The 11999-nt window shown below is 41.9% G+C and overlaps 1 protein-coding gene across 1 annotated transcript; it reads left to right on the plus strand.

Moving 5' to 3' along the window:
* Positions 1–717: 717 nt before the first annotated feature.
* On the plus strand, positions 718–10496 carry slitrk6 (SLIT and NTRK-like family, member 6). The gene is made up of 2 exons (XM_084155053.1): positions 718–764; positions 6972–10496. The coding sequence occupies exon 2, from the start codon at positions 6988–6990 to the stop codon at positions 9496–9498; it is 2511 nt and encodes an 836-aa protein (XP_084011179.1). The 5' UTR covers positions 718–764; positions 6972–6987; the 3' UTR covers positions 9499–10496.
* The last annotated feature ends 1503 nt before the right edge of the window (positions 10497–11999 follow it).

Here is an 11999-nt window from a genome sequence, read left to right on the forward strand (position 1 = left end):
AACACTAATCTTCACACAAACAAAAACATAAATAAAACATTACTGATCTAGATAAATATCTAATGAATCTGTAATGGCGCAAATGAATTGATATCTATATATACACATTCGAAATAATTATATTATATCAACATTCACAGGGCTACTGTGGGCAACCTGACCTACAGAACCAGATACCGTTCTCTAAACGCGTTCAACAACACCATTCAATGCCATAAAAGTCACTGAGTCTCGGGGGGAGGAGCCCAGAACAACTACAATACTTCGGAGCTTTCCGTGGCTCGAAAGCATGCACATTCTAACGAACTATACGAAGGATCAGCAAACCAAATAGGCTCTACAGTTGTACTCACCTTTTAGTTGCTGGTAGCTTAGCACCGACGAAGTTAACAGAGAGGACTGACCAGAGACACTAATAAAGGATCTACATTAATTAATTAATTAATTAATCAAAGATAAAGTGGAAAGGCCAACACATCCAAAAACTGCCTCGGACTAGGATCGTGTCGGGTTGAACACTTTGCAATATCATGGAAATATCGGATTTGTAAACGCCGACAGTCTTCTACAAAAACAAGAGGGGACAAGAGTTAAGGTTAGTTACACCAGTATGCCTAGCCTATTCTCTAAAGAAGATGCTGTAAAATTGAAATAAACAGCTTGAGGGACTTTTGATGCCTTGCATCCTTCCGTCTCCACATGGATCAACCTCTCTAACCCAAGCATCCTTTGGATTTGCCAGTCTTTCTAGCTCTGCACAACGGGTAAGTAGCCTATTATATCCAAAGAACGAGAAGTCTCATAATTTGTAGCCTACTGTTATAAGTTCGTTACTTTCTCAAAATTGTTTGTTGACAACCTTTCTTTAGACTGGTAGGACATATAGTAACTTGAACTTCCTGCGTCTGTCTTGTGTGGTATCCAGGTGTCCGTTCGATATGTTATGGTTTGTTCGGACTAGCTGGAGCTGAGGCTGGGAACTCGCTTTCCTCCAAATAACCTACAGACATATCGATTGTTATTATATTGGTATCTAAACCTTCGGGGTGTTCTGGCCAAAGCGCGTGTGTTTTTAGAGATTGCGGTTGGAAAGACATAACTTGGAAAATTGTTATCCCCCATTTACAAATGGGATTGTCTGATTCAATACCTCTTTAGTTTGTGAGGGCAGTTGAACTAGTCGAAATAAAACTTCTAAAGGACACCTGGGTCGACAGACACATTAAGGTATTTTACGCGCACCTGGCGCACGGTCATACATTAAATTCAACCACACGTACTGTAAATCTTTAGCAACGCATTGATTTAGCCTACTACAATTAATCGTCATTGAGAACATGTACAATGATTCAGCATACGCTCACCTAAAATATTCCCTCCCGATTTCCATTGGTAATAAAAGCACACACTAATCTTACCAGCTGACTTGACTCAAAATGTATTTGTGCAGACGTTCTAATTTCAACATGTTTTGTGTGTAAAACAGTAAAGTTAGGCTACCACATAAATGGGGGCATTTATAACATCAATCTAACATGGAAGGTACCTGACCCTTCCATGTAACCAGAATGCAATTACTCAACTGTGCACTGTAACTGCAGATTAAATATTGTTTTAGAATGTATGAAATAAAATACACGTGCCTAGGTTTTAAATCAACTACATTGTAGGCATATGTGTAGAAGAATATTATACATTGGAAAAAAAATAGAACAGAATGGAATATGACTATGGATTCCATGTAAGTGCATGGTCTTTGAGCTAAAGGATGACCAAGTTGAGTTTGTCATCAAATTGATGCACTGTGCATTAAAATCTAACTTAAAACATGAAGAAAGTGGTACAATATATGGTTATTTTGCTAGATTGTATTCCTGCTTTGGTAGGATCATGTCAATTCCCATTTGGACTGTTCACCCGTGAACACTCCCACTAACTGTATTCCTGGTTAGGCAAGTCATTGAGTATTAATTCATGGAGGTGCAAATCGAGGTACATCCACAGCATTGTTTATTTGGCATATTTCAGAACAGGGTTGTTTTTAATGCTTAAAAGATGGCAAGAACAGGAAACAAACAAACACACACAGACCTTATGAAATAGTTGCAATGGAACAGAGAGTGAGTGACCTTTCGTCTGTCTTGAGTGGGCGAATGTAATTATTATCATCCGTGGACTGAGGACCATGGTGACGTCTCTGTGGATGTATGTGGGAGTAGTGGTTTCCCTGTAGGGCAAGCACATCACTTCCAATACACTGGAATAGGGAACTGTCCTTCCATTAATTGGCCTGGGAACATTGGGCAGGGGCCCTCTACCAGGTTCATATTCGTGCACTGCACAATACAGTGTGCAGAAGCTCCTAATTTGCTCTCATGGCTCTCGAGTTGAGTTGCTCTCTGCCTTGCCTCCCTCAGAGTCCTTCAGCCATGAGTGTAGCATCCGGTGTGCAGCAGTAACAACCTCTAGTCTAGCCTCCAGTCTGCTGGCTAAGCTACTTATTTACAGAGACACTGTGGCCCTTAGCTTTCAACACTATGTCTCCATAATATAACTAAATAAGCAATTAGAGGTCCTATTGCAAATGGTGAACATACACTGAGTATACCAAACATCAGGAACACCTTCCTAATATTGAGAACCACCTCAATGCGTCGGGGCATGGACTCTACAAGGTGTCGAAAGTGTTCCACAGGGATGCTGGCCCATGTTGACTCCAATGTTTCCGACAGTTGTGGCAAGTTGGCTGGATGTCCTTTGGGTGGTGGACAATTCTTGATACACACGGGAAACTGTTGAGCGTGAAAAAACCAGCAGCGTTGCAGTTCTTGACACAAACTGGTACGCCTAGCACCTACTACCATACCCCGTTCAAAGGCATTTACATTTTTTGTCTTGCCCATTCACCCACTGAATGGCACACATACACAATCCATGTCTCAATTGTCTCAAGGCTTAAACATCCTTCTTTAACCTGTCTCCTCCCCTTAATCTACACTGTTTGAAGTGGATTTAACAAGTGACATCAATAAGGGATCATAGCTTTCACTTGGATTCACCTGGTCAGTCTATGTCATGGAAAGAGCAGGTGTACTTAATGCTTTGTACAGTCAGTGTGCATGTCAATAAACAAATGCCAATGCCATACACCATGCAGAAATACTTAATCATATACTAACAGCACCTATCTATCTAGAGGGGCCATTTGAATCATGGTGTTGATTTAAAACTGGTAAAGTGGTGTACGTGACTTGAAAATGTTGTGTAAAGTGATTATACTGAAATCAAAGCCTTTTGTTTTGGGTTGGCTTTAAATGTTATAATCTTGTTTTGTGTTATGGATCTACACAGATTAAAGGGATACCAACAAATAGTAAGTTATTGTAAGTTATTTCAACATCACGTCATTTTGGATGATGCTTCTGTAGAAAACAAGATCTGTTGTTGAGACTTTTACTGTCACTACTTTGTGTGGTGAGGAGAAATTGTTACAGTCGCTTGTCAAAGTGATTTATCATGAGGCATTGAAAGTTGACTAGTTTTACAAGATCTCCCAGGTTTGGGCATGTCTGTGGTTTTTAGTCATGCAGCTCAGTGCTGTTATGGAAGATCCTCTTCCTTTTACCGTAATTACTTAAGTAAAGACAACTCTTAAACAAATCATGGGCCCTCTATAATCCAATGACTGCTTCTGTCAGTGTGTGACATTCTCAAATGGCCTCATCCGAAGTCTCCTTTAAAACAGAAGAATAATTAATTATTGGTCTAACTAGGGAGTAAGGGAGGGGGATTCCTTTGGACCAGATTCTGCAGTGTACTGTTTTACAGTACTGCAGAACCTAGTGCCTTTATTGTGAGAACTATTCGCACAGAAATGTACATCTGCTATCTGCAGATGTCTTTCTTGCAAAACATATTTAAAGTCACTTGGTACATCTGACTGATAATCCTTGCGAAAAACAATTGCACCAAATTAGTTAAACAGACCATTTGAAATGCACGCCTGCTAAATCGTCTTTACCAGGGGAGCTGGGTGCCCTCCTGTCGCGCTGCTATTATTAGCCTATCACGCATATGCTCGCTATCAACGAGGAGAGGCCCACCAGCCGGGCACACTGCAAAGAATGTGCTGCATTGTCTCTTGTGGCAAGGCGTGTGCACGGAGGTGTTCAGTCAATCAGGCACCAATTATAGCTATCTCGTCGGGGAATCAGCTGTGTGTGTGTGCTGTAAGATTGGCCGCCTGAATGGAGCTGGGTTCGCAGCTGACGTGATGTAACATCATGGACGCCTGCTATCTCTTCGCCACTGTGTGTCCGTTATCAATGCTGTGGGGGGTGGGTGGGGGGGGGGGGGGGGCATCAGGGTTTGGTTGCGTAATGGATGACATTGCTGTGGAAGACCCCCTGCTCTGGAAGAAATGCCAAAATGTGGAATATATTGGGTATATTTCTGTGAAAGTCAAAGCCTCTGTTGATAGTGATAAAGACATCTTGACCATTCCATTATTAAAAACTATGTAAAATACTGAAGCCTTTCATAACCACCCATAATTATGCACTGAGTGTACAAAACGTTAGGAACACCTTCCTAATATTGAGTTCCACCTCCTTTTGCCCTAAGAACAGCCTCAATTCATTGGGGCATGCACTCTACAAGGTATTGAAAGCGTTCCACAGGGATGCTGGCCCATATTGACTCCAATGCTTCCCATAGTTGTGTCATGTTGGCTGGATGTCCTTTGGGAGGTGGACCATTCTTGATACACACGGGGAAACTGTTGAGTGTGAAAAACCCAGCAGCGCTGCAGATCTTGACACACTCAAACCGGTGCACCTGGCACCTACTATCATACCCTGTTCAAAGGCACTCCACAATCCATGTCTCAATTGTCTCAAGGCTTAGAAATCCTTCTTTAACCTGTCTCCTCCCCTTCTGCTACACTGATTTGAAGTGGATTTAACAGATGACACCAATAAGGGATCATAGCTTTCACCTGGATTCACCTGGTCAGTCTGTCATGGAACGAGCATGTTTTGTACACTCAGTGTATACAATAGTAGTAATAGTAGTCTTGTTAGTGTTGATGGTGGTAGCAGTAGATGTAGATGTAGCAATAGAAGTAACAGTAGTATCCTGTGTCTGCAATGCTTAGAGGCAGAAAAGAGCAGCTATATGAAATAATGATTGACGCTTTAGCATATATGTCATTCCCCTTTACCGAGGATGTGTCTACAAGGCTATATCAGTGCCATGTGAACTGCTCTGCTCTGGGCAGAGGGGAAGTATTAGGAGCATCAGTCACCGCAAATCAATTTAAATGGGCAAACAATGGTCTCAAACGGGAGGAAACAGCAATAGTATCTGTTGCTTAGCTGAAAGCTATGATTTGCTATGACTTAATAACAGGGTTGATAAACTAAATTGTGAATATTCCACACCACCGTGACATTTACATTTTTAGTCATTTAGCAGACTTTTCAGGAGTAATTAGGTTTAAGTGCCTTGCTCAAGGACACGTCGACAGATTCTTCACCTAGTCAGCTGAGGGATTCGAACCAGTGACCTTTTGTTTACTGGCCCAACGCCCTTAACCGCTAGGCTACCTGCCACGGTTATGTTAATACACCGTCAGTGATGCAGGATAAGGGTGCGATGGACCCACCAAGCAGGAACCACCTAACAGATTGCACTTGAGAGCAATATGAAGCAAACAGAGTGAATGACTTATTTGTCTGGCGATATATGGACAAGGATCATTGTGTATATTACAATGGCCGCAGGGGATGAGTAATACACGTTTTATTTCCGAGGTAATTTATTTTTTGTTCAGAATGCACCGTTTTCCCAGTTATTTTTCTATGACCTCTTACTAGCTCAGTAACTGCTTGCTGATGAGTTGCCCTGCTTACATGCATGAGAAGGAATTATAAGGCTTCACTGGACTCCAATGGATCTGTGTAGTCGCTTCGCCACAAGCTATACACATTTGATTCTGAAAATAGATGTGGGACAATTTTTTTCCCCCTATCCTGACCCTGTTGTCATCCATTGTATAATGCACCCAGTCACGTGTCAATAGTAAAACATTTAGTGATAACGGATTCAGTGATAAAGCATTTAGTGATAAAGCATTCAGTCTTTGATCAGTGGAATTTTTTTCTTCTACCAATGCAGTGCAGAGCTGTCATCCAACAGTGTGAGGCCTGTCATACTGCACAATACACCCAACCTATAGTATCAAACTAGTTTGGTATCTAGGGAGAATCAATGAAATAGCATAGCTTCGTGTGATGATCATACATTGCTTTATGAGAGATTTCGAAAAAAGAAAATTGCATGGGTGAGAAAATAAGTTTGCTCATTTGAGGAAAACAAGTATTTCATTGATGCTGCCTCTTCTTTGGTAAAAAACATGGATCAAATCTATTCTAGGCCATACCCAAGTGTATTATTTAAACAGATGAAGTTTTCTACCTTACCTTGTATATGAGGTATTGTGGCCATGTAAACAAGATTCCAATGTTCACTAGGCCATGCATGTTTTAAAGAAAATGAATTCCTCACATCTCCAGCTCCTTCCAAGATAACTGTATTCTCCCTTCATGCATATGATACATCAATAAAGGCAATTCTATTCAGTTTAAAGTTCATTTTCTATACTGTGAGAATTGCATTGACCTTATGATCCAGGATTAAAAGTATATGCACAGTTCTGAAAGAATGGGTAAATGTACTTTCTGTAATAGGAGGCCATGCTTTGTCTGTCTGAAGGGACAGATAATCTACTCAAAGTAGTTAAGATACTTATAGCAAAAATATATAAACAGATACTTTATTGATTTAACCTATGTTTTTATTATTTTCCAAGTCAATTACATTTTGGTAACATCTCTCGCTCTCTCCCTCCCTACCTCTTTTCCCTCCCTCCCTCTCTCCCTCCATCCCTCCCTCCTCTTTCTGTTTTGCAGATACACCGGACAGAAAATGCTACCCTGCATCGTTTTCCTTTGCTCTTTTTTCGCTGCTGCTTGTTTCCAAGACATCCAGCCCTCCAAGGCATTTCTGAGCGAATCCTGTGACTCATTGTGTACTTGTGAAGAAAAAGATGGCATCCTGTATCTTAACTGTGAGGAGAGAAATATCAGCAAGATCTCCCAAATCAAAGTGCCGTCAGCTCTACCTTTCCATCTCAATCTGTACAAAAACGACTTGGTGGAGTTGTGTGCAGAAGACTTGGAAGGTTTAAAGAATGCCGTTTCGCTTCATCTCGGGGCTAATAGCATACAAGAGCTTGAACCTGGGGTCTTCAGTGCACTGGGCTCCCTGAAGAAGCTCCACATCAACAGTAATTTCCTGGTCATGTTGAAAGAAGACACTTTTCACGGCTTGGTAAATTTGGAGTTTCTCCAGGCGGACACAAACTTCATTCGCGTGGTCGAGCCGGGGGCATTCAACAAACTCATCCGCCTCAAAGTTCTGATCCTCAATGACAACACCATCAAGTTTCTTCCCAGCAATATTTTCCGGTTTGTTCCGCTCACCCACTTGGACCTGCGGGGGAACCAGTTACAGACCCTGCCTTACGTTGGCTTCCTGGAGCACATTGGGCGGATCATGGAGCTTCTTCTGGAGGACAACGACTGGATGTGCGATTGTGAGATCCTTCACCTAAAGATCTGGATGGAGAACATGCGGGCCCAGTCGGCCATTGGGGAGGTGGTCTGCAGCAGCCCCCACCATCTCAGGGGCACCATCCTGGCCAAAATCAAGCGGGATGTTCTCTGTCCCTCTCACGCCGATATCAACTTAGAGGAGCCTTCCAAGTCACTGGACATGGTGGTCACTCCGTCTTCCAAAGTGGCAGAGATTCCGAAGTTGGAGGACGCCAAGGATGACGCAAAGATTCCGACACCTGCTTATGTTCCAGGGAGTCCTTGTGTGGAGCACTGTTCTTGTCACAATCACCCTGTGGCTGGGTTTTTAATGCATTGTCAGGACAGAGGGATTCAGCGGATATCAGATATTGGAATACTTGAGCAAAGCCCCACCAAGCTGGTGCTCACAGGAAATATGATTCAGAGACTGTTAAAATATGACTTTGTCACATATGACGGTTTGGAGTTATTAAATTTGGCCAACAATCGAATCGATTACGTTGACAATGAAACTTTTCTCAGCTTAAGCAATTTGAAAAAACTTTATCTCAACGGCAACAGAATTGAAACGCTTTCCGCGACCATGTTCATTGGACTCCACAACCTTGAATACCTATATTTGGAATACAACATTATCAAAGAAATTGTTCCAGGAGCTTTTAATCCTTTGCCAAATCTCAAACTCTTGTCTTTGAATAACAATCTGCTGACTAGTCTCCCATTGCAGATATTTCGCAATGTGCCCCTCACCAAACTGAACCTGAGGAAAAATCTGCTCATTCACCTGCCCGTTAGCAACGTGCTGGACCAGCTTGACTCTTTAGAGCAGATTTATTTAGAGGACAACCCCTGGGACTGCAGCTGTGACTTAGTCAGTCTCAAACAGTGGGTTGAGAAGCTGAGGAAGGACACAGTCATAGGTTCCATTTTGTGTCACACACCGAGAAAAGTGGCAAAGGCTGAGCTGAGGGCCCTCAGAAATGAGTTGCTTTGCCCCGGCCTAGTGACCTACTCCTTGCCCACAGACGAGGACGAGAGTGTGACAAGCACAGTGGCGATTGACGGCGCTCGGAGCGGTTTCTTCAGCTCCCTCACGGACTCAGTTCCGCTCTCCGTTCTGATCCTTAGCTTGCTCGTCATCTTCCTCATGGTCATCTTCTGTTCGGCGGGCATCGTGGTGTTCCTCGTGCACAGACGGCGAAGGAGAGTGAAGAAGAAACAGGCGGAGGAGCAGCCGCGGGAGAGCAGCAGCCCCATCCACCTGCAATACAGCATGTACGGCCAGAAAACCACCCACCACACACTGGCACAGAGGACAGGAAGCCCTGTGTACGACGAGCGCTCACATAGCCCCATCGTCCAGATCTGCCGCAACCCCACCTACTGCGCTCAGCATAAAGAATATGACACCGACCTCGATGAACTGGACGAACCAAAGCACATCTGTCGTAGCATCATGGAGACAGAGAATACTTCCCCTCTCACAGGCTCTAATTTGAAGTTCAGAGCTGTGACGTCAGACTGCCCAACTGAGTTCGTAACACTCGGAGATGCGAGCTCCCTCTATAAAAACATACTAGAGAGGGAGAGGGTTAGGGAGCTGCAGCAGCTCGGAATTACGGAATACCTCAGAAAAAACATGTCCCAGCTGCAACCAACGGTAGAGATGCAGGTTCCAGGACACCACGAGGAACTGAAATTAATGGAGACTATTATGTTGTCGGGACCGCGGAAGGTCATGGTGGAACAAACGAAAAATGAGTACTTTGAACTCAAAGCTAACCTACACACCGAGCCAGATTATTTGGAGGTTCTGGAGCATCAAACTGCATTTAACTGATATAAAAAGACAACTCATGGTTTTATATTCAACTCGAGAAGTGCCTTGTCCAAAACTGCCCTCTAATATGTTCACAGTCTAAGACCTACATATCCCACAGCGGTCTTGGACATACAAGTCATTTGTAGCACAGAATATACTGTATAATGATCTATTTTCTTGTTATTTTGTTGTCCTATAGACAGACAGCACTTGAAGTTGCTGATATAACAGATATCTTGCCCAAATGTAATTATCTGGTAGAAAGGCAAATAGGTACTGCAGGGGTACGTTTTTTTTTACCAGTTCAGCTTAGATCTTTGGCAGGCCTCAATGCTTTCCATCAACTATGTCAGGCTGTTTCAATCATATGCCATAATCAGCATGCTCAAAGTGCCATAGACTTAACAAAATGCCAACGTGTTCTGGGTCTCAATGATGGAGTGCACATTAGTGCTATCATTCATTAGATTTAGCCCCTGCGTTATTTCAATACCACATTTTGTATTCCAACCAGTGGGAACGTGTTGATACAAATCAATTTTCCCAAAACATAGCACTTAAAAGTCCCAGTACATATATAAATCATATCTTGTATCTGTAAAAAAAAAAAATGCATTGCACTAATCAAACGCCATTTAAAAGATGGTGCATGACAATCAATTTACTGTTGAACAACACTTCCTGTTTATTGTTGTTCTTTTCCTACTATTGAAGGGGACATAACTACTGAGGTGTTTAAGAACCTTTGTTTGAGTGTCATTTTTACAAATCACATCCGACCAGTTTCTCTCAGCATGATAAATGTTCAGGATATGCGTTCTTTATTATTCTGACTGAGTAAGCAACCCTGTTCAACTCTAAAAATGTTTTATGTAAGCTTTATTTTATACCAATGTAGATTACATTATTTATTCTGTACATTTTGTATATATGTCACACATTCTATGTTATTTTGTGCCTTCAGTGTTGTCCAGTTGAAAATGTATTAATTGTAAATAAAGAATTGCAATACTGCAAATATTAAACAATTCAGATTCAATACAATAGATAAGCTTGCAGGTATATTGCAGAGCTTGTTGCAAAAAACAACTTTCTGTCATTATCAGTTGAGCATAAAAAGTCAGTGGAAAGTGACCAAACATCTAATATTCTAGCACATTACAGTACATGCTCAACATGGGTGTGGGTGAAATCACGATGCTATTCTACACAGAGGGCACTTAAGATAGTAATGAAGTTACATTGTTATTCACACTCTGTTATGCATGTCCTCAATGCTGCTGCATGTTCTATATTCCTCCCATGGACATACAGTACTGCATTATATACCATCTGAGTGCATGTTTGAATAAATCAAGCTGATAGGTAGGTTTATCCTGGTCATTTTACACTAAGTAGAATTTAATATGAATTGCTATATGGGGTATATCCACACATACGCACACACTGAAAATCTATATCGTGTCAAATCCATGCTCAAGCCCTGCTTCCTTAGTCACACCCTCATTGCCCAATATGGCATGTCAAGTCTTTCCAGTTCTTTGCCATGCAAACGCAAGTCTGTAATTTCCCCCTTGCATTATTGGACACCCTTCTGAGATTGTTTATCCACAGTGCTTAATTACTGCACAACAATGGGGTATAGAGAATTCCCTCTGCACTGCTCCACACGACTTCCATTTTCATCCTAGCTGGTGATTCCATTATAGATCATAATTTATAGAACTACAACTGCTCACACAGCCCCCCTCGGTGAACTGGGGTTGGAATATGGACACAGCGGTAAGGCTTTGGATTTTCTCCTTTGAGAATTAAGGAAAATGTGCGCCGGTAGGTCTTTCGGCGTGACGTTTAGCAAAGTGCAAAACAATGTTCACTTTGGAGGGAAATGTTTTCTGTATTTTGTGCTCATGAAACCGTTGTGGATGTTAATATTTCAGCAATGGAAGTCGAAGTTGGAAGTCGAAACTGCTCAACATACAGAGTGCCGATAAGAAAAGAAAAAAAGGTGTATTTAATGTCAAGATTGGAGGAGAGATAAAATATGTATGCAGTGATTGTCTGACTGGTTCCACCTTTAGTCTATATGAAATGAATCCAGCCCAATGCCTACTATGAATGACTAAGCATGAGGGCAAGGAGCTAACAATGGAAAATTCTAAACATGTGCAGGTATATTATTTCCAGATGCTGCGTTTTGGTTCACACTAGCATGTACATTCGTACATTATACATGGTATATAAACCACGATGACTTACTCATATCTGTGTGGTGAAAAATAATACAAAAGCAAATATTTGCTATGGGAGGAGACCATGGCATATGAAATGTCCCAGTTATGTTTATATAGTAGTTCAAACTTCAAATCTGTGATTATACGAGACCTTGACCGACTTGAAACCTCAAGTTCAGCTACTGACATGCCGACAGTTCAGTCTTTGGAGGACGTCACAAAATATACATACTATAGGCACTGCCACTGACAGCCTGAACTAAAAGAAAAGCTGACATTAATATT

Source organism: Coregonus lavaretus (genome assembly GCF_964263955.1).
Source record: "Coregonus lavaretus genome assembly, chromosome: 38".
Lineage (NCBI taxonomy): Eukaryota > Metazoa > Chordata > Actinopteri > Salmoniformes > Salmonidae > Coregonus > Coregonus lavaretus.